The sequence below is a fragment of the Carassius carassius genome, chromosome 34 (assembly GCF_963082965.1).
Source record: "Carassius carassius chromosome 34, fCarCar2.1, whole genome shotgun sequence".
Taxonomy (NCBI): domain Eukaryota; kingdom Metazoa; phylum Chordata; class Actinopteri; order Cypriniformes; family Cyprinidae; genus Carassius; species Carassius carassius.
Genome location: NC_081788.1, coordinates 15,940,989 through 15,956,536, shown reverse-complemented (window position 1 = coordinate 15,956,536; position 15,548 = coordinate 15,940,989). Strand labels below are relative to the sequence as shown.

Here is a 15,548-nt window from a genome sequence, read left to right as displayed (position 1 = left end):
GGACTACAGAAAGTCTGAGGCCTGAAAAAAATAGATCAAACACACGATGGTCTAAAGGATGCTTTATGTTATTTAGTCTAAAATTATTTCAAATCCAAATGTGCACAACTCGAACATATTGCTTATTAAGGCAAATGTCTCTATAATTATTGCTATTATTTAGTATTAAGTCCTGTGTCATGAACATGAATTATACCTCAAATCATGTTACTTTGAGGAGTGCTATTACTTTTCTAAGAGACCAGATTTTACGATATTCACTGGGTGGACAATTAATTTATTGAATGAAAAATAGAGTAAAAAAGCCAGTAATATTGTGCAATATTATAACAATTTAAAAGAAATGTGTTGTATTTTAATATATTTTCAAATGTAATTTATTCCTTTGATGACAAAGCTGAATTTTCAGCATCATTACTTCAGTGTCACATGATCCTTCAGAATCTTAATATACTGATTTGGTGCTCAAGAAACACTTCCTATTATTATCAGTTGAAAACTGTTTTTTTTTCATGATTCTTTGGTTGAATAGAAAATTTTAAAGAACAACTTTTCTTGCAATGTATTTACTGACCCCAAGTTTTTGAATTGTAGTGTTTATTGAAGAAGACCAAAGTTATATCTAGGGACCAGGACATCACACAGATTTATAGGTGGGTTGTTTCGACTAAACAAACACCATATAACAATGCACTAAAACCCACCCACAGCACCCTGTAATCTTGGTGGTAGGTTTTGTGCTGTCAAATTTTCACTCACTCAGAAAAACTGTGAACATTTTGTTTCATTTGCTACTAATTTCTATTTTTGCAATGTTATTCTTTGAATAAAGAAAACAGAACTATAACTAGTCATTTGTGCACTCATTATATACATAACTTCACACACTCATACATTTACACGTGACAGTGGTTTCCCTGCTTGTGATTGATTGATATTTATGAATCACTTCAGTGATTTCCATTTTTAAACATCCAAACAGATACCAAAAAGAGTGACAACTATGCATGATAAATGACATACAATAATAATAATAATAATAAATTTTCTTCTATCACTAACATTACATTGACCCTTTGTTTATTTTTTAAATGTGCTAGTTGCCCTGCCTAGACATTTTTTTTACTTAAGACATGGTAAATGATGCTGTCATCATTAACCCATGCTAATATAGTTTTAAACCTGTATGAATTTCTTTATTTTGTGGAACACAGAAGAAGTTATTTTGCATACTTCATTGACTTCCATTTTAGGGACCAAAACTGTTTAAATATTGTGCTCTCTAGATCAAAAAAGTCTTGTATGTTTTGACGACATGAGGAAGATTAGACTTTTTGCCTAAACTATACTTTTAATTGTTAACAAATGCTCCCCAATAGTGTTGGCATGGTTATACATACATCTAATTCAGATATTAGTGTTCAGTACTAGTTTTATGGCATGTTAAAGATGATTACAGTGGGTAATTATGACACCTGAACTTGTGGCTATAGTGATGGTCAAAGTGGCCTGATCAGTGTTCTGTTCTATTCTGTTATTTTGCAACAACAGGAAGGCTGTCAATTACTCAACCCCGTCCTGCATGATGGGAGCGGTACGGCCCAACGTCGTGGCGGTCGTCGTGAGCCACTGCGCAAGCGTCAGAAAGCAGAATAGCAGAAGTGCAACAGTGTCGAAATCTGGGCCAGTGTCCTGCTGGGTCATGGCTCCACCTCTTACGGCCATTGTGGACGCCTGAGTTCCCGGCAGCCGTGCCGCAAGGACCACCGGATGTTCACCGCCAGCGTCATCCACTCGAGCCCAAGAAAAAGAAGAATGGTGAATAAAAAAAAGTTGAGAAACAGGGAAGTGGTGGATGAATGAAAGGTTTTGCCATTGGTACATCGCAGCACTTTCAATCTGCTGAGCTTATCCCCTCCAGCAAACGTACTTTGCTACTCCAAACAGTAGACCGCAATGATTCTATATAGTCACCTTGTATTTCTTCTTTTCATAAACACTTTGAAGGTGTAAATGGTATGACTGGAGTCTTAATAAGCCTCATTCGAATGCAGGTTTGAGTCGTATAGGCCACATCTCAGTCCTGTTTCCACTCTCTTCCTGTTGCTTCTGCACAATAGTGTAAAAATAAAATAAAATAAAATAATAAAAGATTAAAACTGTCTCATCCACAGTCTGTTCCATCATCTTGCTGTTTACCTGATGTCTTTTGACCATTTTTCAGTTAAAAATAAATCCTTTTCTAGTTTCACTTATGACAGGCTAAGCAACACCATCTTAACAGGTGATGTTAACCACTTGTGATGGTGTCAGAAACTCATTGATTATTAAGGTGTCTGCCAGGGATTGTTCACCTTTGATATTTCGGCCTTGTTTACCTTTGATATGTTGGCCTTGTTTGTCGCAACAATGGTGTTGTTAATATTTAACCATAGCATTTTTATATTGGGACAGTATCAGCTGGCTTTTCAGGAGGGTGGAGAACTTTCTTTAGAGGCCTGAGAAGTTTGTTTTACAATGAGGACTAACTGAGAGAAATTCTTTTCTTTTAAAATGTGTTTTCAAGGAAAAGGTCATTTAAGGGAAGTGAGAGGACAACCACATGCTAAAAATATGCAGAGGAAGCTTGAATGTGTTTTTGATTTAATAGAAAACATTTGCTTTGGGTCTGATTAGGATTTCACATCCAAACTGTACAGCGATTTTAAAGCAGAAATGAACCAAGACACAATAGCTGAAGGCCATATGAGCAGTCTTTAATCGTTTCTAGGTAAGATGAGGGCTTGACAATCCAGTGTAGGCTGGATCATATTAATATCAGCAGGTCCTCCGGCGGCCTGACGCAGCAATTCGTTTACTGACAGACGTAACACTATTGACGGTAAAATCCTGCCTGGAAGCGGGCGGGGCAATGCTCTCTAGTAAAAGGGGAAAAGAAACTTGTAATCCTGACGTTGGAAATTCCTGTGTTAGCAATCAATGGTCCTCAGGAGACATGGGACACAAAGAAAATAAACAAAGCGAGCTGGAACCGAAGCTGCGCGTCTCATTAGAGCTGCCAGGTCAGAACAAGCGTAAAATAAGCGGCTTGCTAACGGAAGTAGACGCGAAAATAAAACACTTTTTCCTCCGCAGAATAAGTAAAATAAGTGACTTGCGTCATCAAAGCTAGCGAAAACATACAACCCCTTTGTTCTGAACACAAAATAAGCGTATAACCAAACTTGCCTCAAGACAAGGTGATCGATAATAAGCAACACCCTTTTTATTTTTTCTGCACATAGCTAAGTCTTCTGAAAACATACTAAACTAGCCTACTTTAATTACTATAAGCAATTAATTATTCACGAAAATCGCAGTTTTGCAGACTGCTTATTAAAGCAAATCAATGTTATCTTCACAACTACAATAAATAGGAGACTTCCAAAGTCTGTATTTTATTTTTTATGAGGGTCACTTGCCATAAAAAGAAAAGTAGCCTACAATCAATGTTCATGAGTCGTTTCTTTATGATGACATAAAGTCTATGATATGTAGCCTACATGAATCATTGTCATAGACACTGAATGATGAAACTTTAGCTTACTTTAAATATAGATAAATTGGGTGGACGTAGCCTATTTTTTCATTTATGACAGCAGGGAGATATCACTGAGATCAGTGTTGGAATTGTGTCAAAGCTCTTGGGGGGTGGGGGTCATCCTATTAATGAAGCAAACCTCAAGAAAAGTAAATAAGGTACTCAGAGATCTCATTCAACCGATTCAAATGGTGTATGTTTTTGTTAGCTCTTGGTTTCTTAAACATATACAGATGTACATGGTTGTTTTGGACTAAAACAATTGTATTACAGAGAGTATTTAAGGCAGTTGAACGTTACACACACAAGCACACTTGCATGCACAGATGGAGAAGGAAGTTGGAAGTGTTGAGCAACTAAGATCCTCCTGCACTATAGGACGACGTTGTGAAATACACTCTTCAAAACAACACCCTTTTCCTCCTTTACTGATCAGTTTCTCACTGTTATACAGGTTCCCTTTCAAAACATCAAACGAAATGTCAAACTAAACTTCTTAAGAAATCGGCGAGTGTGGTGCAATCATCATGCTGGCAATTAACTATAAAAGATTAAAAGTTAAATCACACATAATAATAAGTTAGCCTATACAATCACAATATACAGTACTGTACTGAATGAAAGTTGTTTTGCAGACTTTCTTTGAAACTGATGTTTGTGGTTTTAGTGATTTTTGTATCAGCTGTGTTCGTGGTGTGAGAAATGTACACATACCACAGTCTTCCTCACACAGAGGAGGAAGATTTATTCTAGAAGTTTAGCTGATCTTGATCAAATTATCCAGTAATACATTCATTAACCCCCCCCCCCCCCACACACACACACACTCTCCCACCTTCTTTTGTGATGGTGATGAACTGTTCCTTGTCTACCTGTTACTCTCCTGACTGACAGGTCATTCAACCTGTCCATCAGGTTTCATTTCCTCCCGCAGGACTCAAGCAGGAGCGGTCACGCTTCAACAGCTGAAAGTTACCCTGTTACCAGTGATGAAACACCAACCATGCATTTCTCACCAAACAGATTTAGCGGGTACTCTGGTGTGGAAAAATGTAATATCCAGATTTCTGTCATGATTTGACTTTGATGTAGAATTTGTTTGGGGTATATTTTTAAATATATTTCACACACACACACACACACACACACACACACACACACATATATATATATATATATATATTGTATTATATAAATTGGCCTTCCCGGTGTGTTATATTTATTTTATCCCAGATATATTTACAGAATTTTATCTGTGGTTTAGACACACCTTAAGACAAACTTTTTCAATTAAAAAAAAGCATTTGAGTCTTGCCTTTAGAGCATATGAGCTTATATATTGATTAAACGCACCTCATATTGATCATTCATCATTTTCCTGATCTAAATCCAAATTTTCACTCAAATCACACCAACTCAAAACATCAACGCTTGCACGCCCGTATTTCATGTTCTTGTTTACTATTTGGTTTATTTCACCCTGACATGATTTCTGTTGAGCAAACTATGTGTTTGCACATTTTTGGGACGACTAGAGAGTTCAGCGCTTATCTAGCCTTGAACCAGAGTATTTAAACGGACCGCTGAACTCTTTGGATTGTGGACCCTACCTGTGTATTTAAGATAACTGTACCTCTGTACCATGGTGAATCATGAACACAGATTTCAAAAGATCTCCAAAATTCCAGTCAAGAAACAGGAGATTTCCATCAAATAACTTTAAATGATTAATATGTCTTCACATGTATGCATAGGCACAGTTTCACACGTATATGCCCTGATGTTTAAAAAAAAGAGTCTGCTAAAGTGAAACCAGGAGTATTTACTGCATAATGGAAACTGAATCTCAGCAGCTGTGGGTGAATGGGTGGGTGTGTGCTAATGTTTTTGAAAGCAGTAATAAAATGTGGTCAGACACACAGGATTTCAGTACAGTAAAAATCATTTAATTCAATAAAATAGTATATAGCAGTAGACCAGTTGTACCGTTATCATTTTTGTAAGACTACTTTACTGCGTTTCCAATACTGTTACAATGAGTTGCATCATACCTCTGCAGTACAACTCTTCCCATGACAACCACTGCCCCAGATATGGCGAGAGGAATTTAAATAACAGAATATTAAACAGTAGATATCTCACTTTAAAACCCGTACAAAAATACTTTACAGACGAAATACGTGACAGGGTTTCCAGATTACCAGAGTTATACCGAGCACACGGTGGGATGTTGCGCAATCCAGGCGCACAGTTCACTTTCATGTTTCTTTCTCGGTTGTAAACGCATTGAACGAGCGATCGCCCGTTTCTGAATGAATCACAGAAAACTTTTGCTGTAAATTCTGCACTCTTTAAAGTCACTGACAGTCATTAAGCACCGCAGGAGAGCGTCAGCACTGGCCGGTGGCGGAGAGCAGGTTCCGCAGCGTTGCCAGCTCGCGCGATAGCTGCTCCACGCGCTTCTGTAACCGGTCGTTCTCGGCCGCGAGCTCGAGCACCTTGTGCTGCGTCTCCATGTTGCGCATTTTGGCTTTGTCTCTGCTTTTGCGAACGGCGAGATTGTTCCTCTCCCGCCGCTGTCTGTACTCTTCGCTGTCCTTCTCCAGCCTCTTCTTCCCTTTGCCGCCAGAGGCCATTTTGCCGCCAGACTGAGGAGATCTCCCCTTACCTGTCGGCGCAGGTGTACCTGGCGGGCTAGAGCAGGAGGAGGACGCGGTGGAAATGTTACCCAGGCTGCCGCTAGGAGCGTTCTGGTACTGCAGATACGAGCGCATGTCAAAGCCCGCGGAACCATCCATTGGCGGTTCTTCGTGTCGCCAGTTAGTTTTGGCAAAACTGCCCAGATAGTCCGGGCTGAACACGGCGTCTACGCGTGTCTCCTGGAGCTCCGGATACGCCAGCTGGTTCGAGTCCCGCTCTGTCAGCGAGATGTAGTTCTTGTAGTTCTGTAACGCTGCTCTCTTGCTCTTGTTTTCCTCGGAGAGAAACTCGCTGTAGATTCCCAGTGCGCGGTGCCGGGCTTCGTCTTGGCTGGCCAGATGGTGGGGCGAGTCCAAATAGATGCTGAAGTCGATGGCTTTCTCGTGCTCAGAAATATCATGAAGCTTCGTCATGGAGCCGTTCGTAGGCTGCTTGCAAATGCCGTCGCTGACCGGACTGCTGCTGGCGTTAGTGCTGTGGAAAGCGAGGTAGTCCCCCTCGTAAAAACCGGCCACTTCCATGGATCTTAACACCCGCCGGATTGCGGCAGGACAGAGATCAGGGTTTCGCCTTCCCCTGATAATCTCGCAAGTGTCACCGACGGCAGCGCCAAACTTCACGCTTAAATTCGAGTGTCTTCTGTCGTCAGAAGTAACTGGATGACTTTTGTCTAGTTATGTAGGTGATAGGTTGCCTGCCCAGCGCTCGCTGGAGAGATCGAGTAAGTTCCCATGCCCCGGAATGGGGTGTTTATAGACGTTCTAAAGGGGGCGGCGATTCTCTGTGACGCGTTTTTCTGGTTTTAACCGCAGACACTCGACTCAAAACAGGTCCTTGATCACACGAGTGAAGAACAATAGAAAATAAACACGTCATAAACAGATACAAATATGCAAATATTTTTTCACATACAAGGAATCTGTCTCAGAGAAGCTTGCAGTACAAAGGAGTAAAAAACCCATTATATATATATATATATATATATATATATATATATATATATATATATATGTGTGTGTGAACGCTTATATACAAATAAAACATGTACACAATAGACATAAATTAGATAATAAGTTGAATTAATTGCATATTCTATCATTATTCCTTATTTAAAGTTATGATATGCCTAAATTAATCTGTATTTATTTATTCGTTCATTTATGTGCTCTTCATAACTCTACAGACATGATTCAACATAACTTTTAAGTAAACTAAGTACATCTATGTAGGAAAGCATGTTTATCAGGGGAGCGGTCAGTTATACACTGTTGCCATGTGCAGTGGTCATTATGCAGCAATATGTGACCAGTTGACCAGTCAAAGTAAAGTCTTCTGGAGAGCTGTGAAGTAACTAAGCAATAAGGCACCAGAGGATGTGCTATATTGTTAATGTTATTGTGTTAATCAATTGTGACTAGCTGTGAGTATTCACAATATAGCACAACCTCAAGAGCCTTTTTCTTTCTTTTCTTTTTTTATGTTTAACACATATTAAAAATATTAGGAATTTTTAAGTATTAAAACAGTTTCTTAAGCAAATTTATTAAATGTCATTCTTAAAGATGAATATACTGTATAGTCCCCAATATAACACGTCACAAATAAGATTTTCTATAGGGGCTAGAGTGAACATGTCAAAGTTGTTACTATATCACTGAATGTAATATTTCTGGAATGCTGTATTGACCAATCAGTTGCTAGGATTGGAAGTGTCCATTTCATTTAAAGGTGAAAAGAAAAATGCTGTGTTTTTTCTTGACTTAGCCTATATTGGCTACAGGCCTGTCATTCTGCAATTTGATTCGCACTTTATATTCACACATTAGTTACAAGTTAGTTAATCAGGTTTATTCACATTACTGATTAATATCATTGTCTAATCCTCAGCACCCTCAGTAGTAGGCTAATTTCAATTTCAATTTAATTATCATAGTCATGTTCCAGAGGCAGCAGGCGTTGGCTGCTGCAATAAACATATGTGGTTAGTCTGCCATCTGGTGGGTAAAAGAAGGATTGCACAACAAAGCTGCTTAACTGAATACCATCGTTGTCGTCTAGAAGCAGACTGCTTCAATACTCTCACTCAACATTTCCTTTTCTTATTCAGTTCCTGAACATCCCCATCATAGTGCAACGTCTTGCAAGAACCGACTCATTAAGCTGTCAGCACGTAGTGAAATTCTATACATTTTCACGTTAATTTTATCTTAAATATTGTGTACTATATTATTATTTTGTGTAATTTATCATTATATCATATTTTATTGAAGACATTTATTGTCTACACATTTCGTTATTTTTTTAAAGAGTAGGCCTACCTGCGACGAAAATCCTACATCAAAACATATCAAATGTCTGTTTAGTGTTTTTAGACTCTCCTCTGTCAGAAATCTCGACCTCCTTGACTGTAAAATCATACATGAATGCCAAGTTGTAATTTTGACACAATCTACCGATCTAAAATTCATTTAACACTATTTTAAATTATGAACTATATGAAGTAGATTTACAGCCTTCTTTTGAGTTTCAAGGAAGAGTGTGACATGGATTCTTTGACTTGAAAATATATGTTATTTATTCCATAGACATTGTATTTATATATGGAACACATGATAGGTAAAAATTGATAGCCTGAATGCACTGTAAGTCGCTTTGGATAAAAGCGTCTGCTAAATGCATAAATTTAATTTAATTTAAATGTAATTTAATTTATTTCGCATCTATAAAGTATAAGTGACATTATACTTGGTCTAAAAACTAAAGAAAAAAAATAGAAAAATGCCACCATCAATACAAACCACAGTTTTACGTCGATTTCTTGCATCCGGGTGGGGCCAACACAGTCTTGCTTTCTGATTGATCGGCATGTTTGTTATGGGAATGTGTTCTGATTGGATGAATGCTGCAGAAGGACGAACGCAATTGGTGGAGGGAAGAACGCGGAAAAGGTCTGACAGGCGCGGAGTTCAGGATGCGGAATTAACACATCCGCTGTGCTCGAACCGGACTGAATATGGCGAGCACCGAGAGCAAAAGTGTGTCCTCGGAAAACTTTCACACATCCGAACCAAGTGGATCGGACCAGCCCGGCGCGAGATGGGGTCCACAGCATGCAGGTGCTCGAGAGCTTGCGGAGTTATATTCGCCAGGTGAGATTTTAAACCGGTTTTTTACGTTTCCCGTCGGCGCCGGTATCCACCCGCCTCTGCCCACACCGGGGACTGAACGGACTGCCAGCCACTGACAGCCCCGACCAGCACGGTCACGGAGCCGTAACATTCACCCTGTAATCTAGAGTAGTCTTTTGAAAGTGTAACGATACATATTCAGTCTGGGGTCTCTGCGGGGGTAAACACGACGCAGTTATTACTGTAGCATGTAAGGATGGATAGTTATGTTTATGTGGCAACGAGTTTGAAAGCGCTCTCCCCATTAGTTATGCCAATTATCTGATAAGTCGAACATTATTGTCTTGGCAGAATTGACCAAAATAGGTTATTAATCATGCCTTTCATCTGTCTCTTATAGTCCCAAGGGACGCAATGTTGTGCCAGAAATAGTTCTGGTACATGTAGCTGTCTCATACTGACATGAGATATGAAAGGCATTTCAAAATATAACATTAAAATGACTTACAAACTAGAAGAAATTGTCTTTTTCTACATGGAGCGGGTTGTCCCTTGGGTGACGCTAATTGCAGTGGACTGCTGTACTTAAAATAATACTGTTTACTGCATATAGCAGGTTTGTCAAGTGTTTTGTCTGATTTGCAAAACATGAACATTACAGTCAAAGGGATAGTTCACCCAAAAATAAAAATAAAATCTATTTAAAATCTATTTACTCACCCTCCACTTGTTCTGAACCTGTGTGAGTTTCTTCTTCTTTTGCGCTCAACAGAAGAAAGAAACCCATACAGGTTTGAAACAACTTATTTACTACATTTTTTGGGTGAACTATTCCTTTAATGTAAACAAAACAAGTAAAGTTAATTTTAAAGGCGCATTCAAATTAGCAAAATGTATATTGTTCGTTGTTAATACTACAGTGATATATGAACCACAGCTAACACAGAAGTCACTTTTAAACAAATTAGCTTTCTGTTGGTCAGCGCAGTGAATTTGTGACCAGCTTGAACCCATTGCGAAATATGCATGGGGACATCTCTCATCTTCACACAACACTTCCAGTCATGTGGATTCCTTTTGAAACCAAAATGTGATGCTTAATGTGACTGCACTATAACAGTATTGTCATACCACACACACACACACACACACACACACACACACACACACACACACACACACACAAAGATAACAAACATCCTCTATGTGAAGCAGCAGCAGTTAATAAACAAACGTAATGCATCCAAGCCAATAGGAATCAGTACAAAGTCTAAACTGGCACTATTGAATACTATATAAGAGACATTTATATGTAAACAAAACTATCTGAGAGCACCTATAAGGACATGTCGGGTTGACTCTGTTTTTATCTTAATAGGAATGGCTGATGACACTGTTAAAATATCAATAATATCAACAAATAATGTATTTTATAGTATTAGCACAACAGGTTCACACAAAACCAAAGCCCACAATAGATGAATAGATTGTGCTCAGAAAATCTCAGTGTACTGCAGGAGAAGGAACTCCATCAGTACCAGCAGGGAACAGTGGACAAATGATTTCTGTGAACACAAAGACAGAACAGGAGCGGAAACAAAATGTCACAGTGAGAGCAGTGTGAGGGTGTGGTAACTGTGACGAGTTTGAGTTTGTTGGAGTTGGTGTGGGTGGGGTGTTGCTGTTCAATATCAAATGAAGCAGGACCGATGTGGGTTTCTGGGTAGAATTAAATTCAGTGCTTCTCTAACTTCACATCAGTGTCCTCTTATAGTCTTGTCCTGTTTACAGTCACTATGGTGATTCATGGTCAGGGTGTTTTCTGACTCAGTATTTCGGTATCAGATTAACTCTGAATGAATCAGACACCTTGGAACAAAGATTGTTTCAGCTGTGGTGAATATTGTTCTTTGGTCACTTCAGATATTTTCTGCAAAGTGGTTCTGCACTGAATTGAGGGCAAAGGTGAATGTGCCCTCGGCACATAATTGTTGCTGTGAAATGAAACAATGTGACATTGAGAGCATTGCTTTCTTATAAGCTCATAGCACATGCATCTGTCTCATTCTGTCAAAAACATTTAATCAAATAATAGATGCTTCTATACAGTATGATGATGATGCTAGATTGGAATATTAGCTGCCAGTATAGTTATTCACTTTATGCGGCTGTATTGTTGATTTATATTTAGCCACTTGTTCTCTTGGAAGACCATGGGAGATTTAGTTTTCTATAAGAAAATTGGGTTTATTTGGTTAATCTGCAGTAGCATAATGGTTAAGGGTTTGGTGTGCTAACACACTTCAGTAAAGAATTTATATTAAATTATATAATAAATCTTTTTTATTCAAATTTAGTGCATTTCTTTTACTTTTGTACCCTGTTGACGCAAGGCTGCCATTTACAAGGTCTTGACTCTACCTCTTTCTCACAGGAAAAAGATGTCAGGAATGGATCAGTGTGCTTCTTTGCTTTACCCTGATGGCCTTCAACTTCTGTTACCTGGTAACATACTTCCACCTGGGACATACCTGGTACATCCTCCTGGGCATCGGTTGGTACAACAAACAAACCCACATACATGTCAGTGTTTAATAAAGTCATGGTTCGACGCAACAAAGAATTTACAAAGTACAACTTGGAAACTCTTAAAATTCAGGAATGCTCGAAGCTGCTAGAATTTTTCTCTGTGTTACAAGCAACTACCAAAAATGACTTTTTTATGGGAACTGAAAGACCTTTGGGTTTATAATAGGATTTAGAGATTGATTTAATGCTCAGATTGCTGTTTGTGTGTGTGTGTGTGTGTGTGTGTGTGTAGTGTCAGGGATCCTGACAGCAGACTTTGCCTCTGGTTTGGTCCACTGGGGTGCTGACACATGGGGTTCAGTGGATCTGCCCATTGTTGGGAAGGTACAGGAGTGAAACTCTTTTACATGTTATTAAGCATTGCCAGAGTAATTTAAGGTATAACATTGAATAAAATATGACATTTAATGTTAGCTTGAAATGGAAGTTGAGATAGTCTTTTCTTCCCTATTATGAGGTATATACAAGTGGAGTTTGATTGACAGTTGATCTGACCAATCACAAACCAAACAGGAGTGTTAGATTAATGTCAGTCAACTATGGTGTATTGACTTCTTTCCACGGTTGAGACAACATAACTCTGATGTTCATTCATGTTTATTTCATGCTATAACAAGTAGTAAAGTGGAAGAGATTATCGGTTCACGTGACGATTTAGGCGATTGCATTCTCATGCCACACTCCATCGCGCAGTGAAAAATACATTGACTGGATAGAATCATAATCTGAAGCTCTTTGACCATCATACACTACACGATTTACTATGAAATCTGTCAACTCAAATCTGCAGACTGGCTCTGACTTTCGGCGCTTAGCGTCAACTTCTCCAGACTGTAAATCTGCCGAAAATCAGGGCAAAAATCATGTAGTGTATTCCAGGCTTAACTATCCTGTATGGTTTGTTTGTTTGGATCCAGCATTATGATTGGTTAGATCGCATGTCAATCAAACTCCTTCAAAATGCCTTTCCATTGGATCATTATAGTCCAACCCCTTTTCTGAGTTTTATGTCATGATGAGATTAGATGTCATTGAGACGGGGAGGAGAGGTTGACGTTTTTGATTACAGATTACAAGTGCAAATGAATAAAAAAAAATTTGCAGGTATAAATCATTTATAATAAATTCTACAACACTGTGTAAAAAAAAAAATAATTGTAATTTTCATTGGTGGCTTTAAGATTTTTGTTTGTGCATTAAACGTCTTCACATTAAAGATCTTTTAAAGAAAATATGAATCTCAGAAAAATATTCTCAACTATTAAATTGTACAAACAGTTATTTCTCTTTAAATGAGCTTTTCCTCCATTCCAGGCCTTCATTCGTCCGTTTCGAGAACACCACATCGATCCAACAGCTATAACGCGGCATGATTTCATTGAGACAAATGGTGATAACTGTATGTTGACTATCATCCCTCTGGCAAACATGACCGCAAACTTCTTGATACTCTCACCAGGTAAATTGTCAGATATATTATCTGTCCATCGGAGAGACAAATGATGAACCACATTAACTTCTCATATCGTGCTGTTCTCTTTCTTTGTCTTCAGCTGAGATCTATCGGAACTACCCCTGGTACTGTTATGTCTTTGCTTTGGCCATTTTTGTTACATTGACAAATCAGATTCACAAGTGGTCGCACACATATTTTGGGCTTCAACGCTGGGTGACGTTTCTTCAGGCCTGTCACATCATTTTACCACGGAAACACCACAGAGTTCACCATGTTTCACCTCACGAAACCTACTTCTGCATTACTACAGGTACACGCGCACACACACACACACACACACACACACACACACACACACACACACACAATATGCATGTTTGTGCTTGTATCCTCCTCGCTTAATCACACTTTTTGTTGCAGTATTTTTATCATCTGTTTTATGTACACTATCATTCAGAAGTTTGGAGTTAGTACGATTTTTTTCAAGCAAGTCTTGTGTTCACCAAGGCTGCATTTATTTGATCAAAAATACATTAAAAACAGTACTGCTGTAAAATATTATCACAACTTAATGTTTCCTATTTTATTTTAAAATGTACAGTAATTTATGCCTGTGATAGCAAAACTTCATTTTCAGCAGCCATTACTCTAGTCTTCAGTGTTTCTTGATTCTTGATCCTTCATCATTCAAATCATTCTGATATGATGATTTGGTGCCTAAGAAACATTTCTTATAATTATCAGTGTTAAAAAACAAACAAACAAACAAACAAAAAAACAGTTGTGCTGCTTAATATTATTGTGTAAATCATGGTTAAGTTTTAAATAGAAAGCTCAAAATAACATTTTTTACTTGAATGTTACACCCCACAAAATATTCAGATCCATTACATTTTAAAAATATTTTTGAACATGTATGTTAATCTAGATTTTACATTTTCTTCATTATGGAAACTCTTTTATATATTATATATTTTTACATATTATCAATTTATGTCAATTAAACTGTTATATGTAATTGATCCAGATGTCTTTGTATGCGCAGGCTGGTTGAACTATCCGCTAGAAAAACTGGGATTCTGGAGAAACCTGGAAGATCTGATCCAGAGCCTGACAGGAGAGAAACCCAGATCAGATGACCTCAGATGGGCTCAGAAATCCAAGTAATCTTCCTCTGCCAGCAACCCATCTCCCCTACCTCAGACCTGCTTTTAGGAGAACGGTCTTTCTCTAACAACAAGAGCAATGGCGAGATATCAAAGACCAAATTAGAAAGCTATCAATTTTTCAAAACATTTAAGAGAAATGGGGTTGACAGAGTGATTGAAAGCAATATCCAACCTGTTCACTCTAAAGATCCAAACATCTAAATCCTTACTGACAACTTAAGACTTTTTAAAGTGCAAAAAACAAACAAAAAACAAGCGAATTAAAATGCCAATACTTGAACAAAGTGGGCTCTTTTCTGGACACCTCATCCTCCAACTCCTCAAAGCTTTGCTGACTAGCTTGTTTATAAGGCACTGGCCTGTGTTCTTGGGTTTGGCCTTTGGGACTGATATCTCTTGCTCTCACCCTTCTCTCGTTTGGGCATAAAGTGCAGTAAACAAATGACTTTTGGCTCTTTGATACAGAGGGCTGAAAAAGTGTCTTCATCTGGTTTGCTTGTGTCTGAACGGACAGAGCAGCATCATATGCAGTCTTACTTCAGTACGCCTTAAAAGACGAATCACAGGAAACTTGCTTTGCTTGGCCTCATCCTTACACTTCTTTCATTTTTTCATATTAAATACTTTCTTTTGAAACACATTTGCACATTCAGAGATCAGCTGTTGACCAGGTATATTACAAGTATTTCCACACACAGGTTAATATTTAGGTGTAGGTGTTTCAGTCTGAATAAGCCATGAGATCTACATTGGTGTCCTCACTGCTCAACACTGAGATAACAAAACCCATTAGACACTCAGAAAAGGCCTCATATGTATCCATTTTTATTTTGTGTTAACTTCATCAAGCTTGACCAGCTGACTGACACAAACTAACACTTTCACTCCATGGCTTGAGTTTTGGGTTTGCGTACATTTGTTACTTA

General features: G+C 38.3%; 2 protein-coding genes across 2 annotated transcripts; one reads left to right on the top strand and one right to left on the bottom strand.

The window, feature by feature from the left end:
- Positions 1-5,504: 5,504 nt before the first annotated feature.
- LOC132114495 (CCAAT/enhancer-binding protein beta-like) lies at positions 5,505-7,010 on the bottom strand. Its single transcript, XM_059522636.1, has one exon. It carries the CDS (start codon positions 6,799-6,801, stop codon positions 5,971-5,973), a length of 831 nt encoding a protein of 276 aa, XP_059378619.1. The 5' UTR covers positions 6,802-7,010; the 3' UTR covers positions 5,505-5,970.
- A 2,170-nt stretch (positions 7,011-9,180) lies between these two features.
- LOC132114494 (plasmanylethanolamine desaturase 1-like) lies at positions 9,181-15,279 on the top strand. Its single transcript, XM_059522635.1, has 6 exons — positions 9,181-9,429; positions 11,843-11,962; positions 12,230-12,321; positions 13,312-13,456; positions 13,551-13,763; positions 14,499-15,279. The coding sequence occupies exons 1-6, from the start codon at positions 9,294-9,296 to the stop codon at positions 14,618-14,620; spliced, it is 828 nt and encodes a 275-aa protein (XP_059378618.1). The 5' UTR covers positions 9,181-9,293; the 3' UTR covers positions 14,621-15,279.
- Positions 15,280-15,548: the final 269 nt, after the last annotated feature.

Excerpts from the sequence above, each read along its gene's own strand:
- LOC132114494 (XM_059522635.1), top strand. The coding sequence starts at position 9,294 with ATGGCGAGCACCGAGAGCAAAAGTGTGTCCTCGGAAAACTTTCACACA. Across the intron at positions 9,430-11,842 it reads TGCGGAGTTATATTCGCCAG|GAAAAAGATGTCAGGAATGG; the intron begins GTGAGATTTTAA and ends TCTTTCTCACAG. Across the intron at positions 13,764-14,498 it reads CTACTTCTGCATTACTACAG|GCTGGTTGAACTATCCGCTA; the intron begins GTACACGCGCAC and ends TTGTATGCGCAG.
- LOC132114495 (XM_059522636.1), bottom strand. The coding sequence starts at position 6,801 with ATGGAAGTGGCCGGTTTTTACGAGGGGGACTACCTCGCTTTCCACAGC.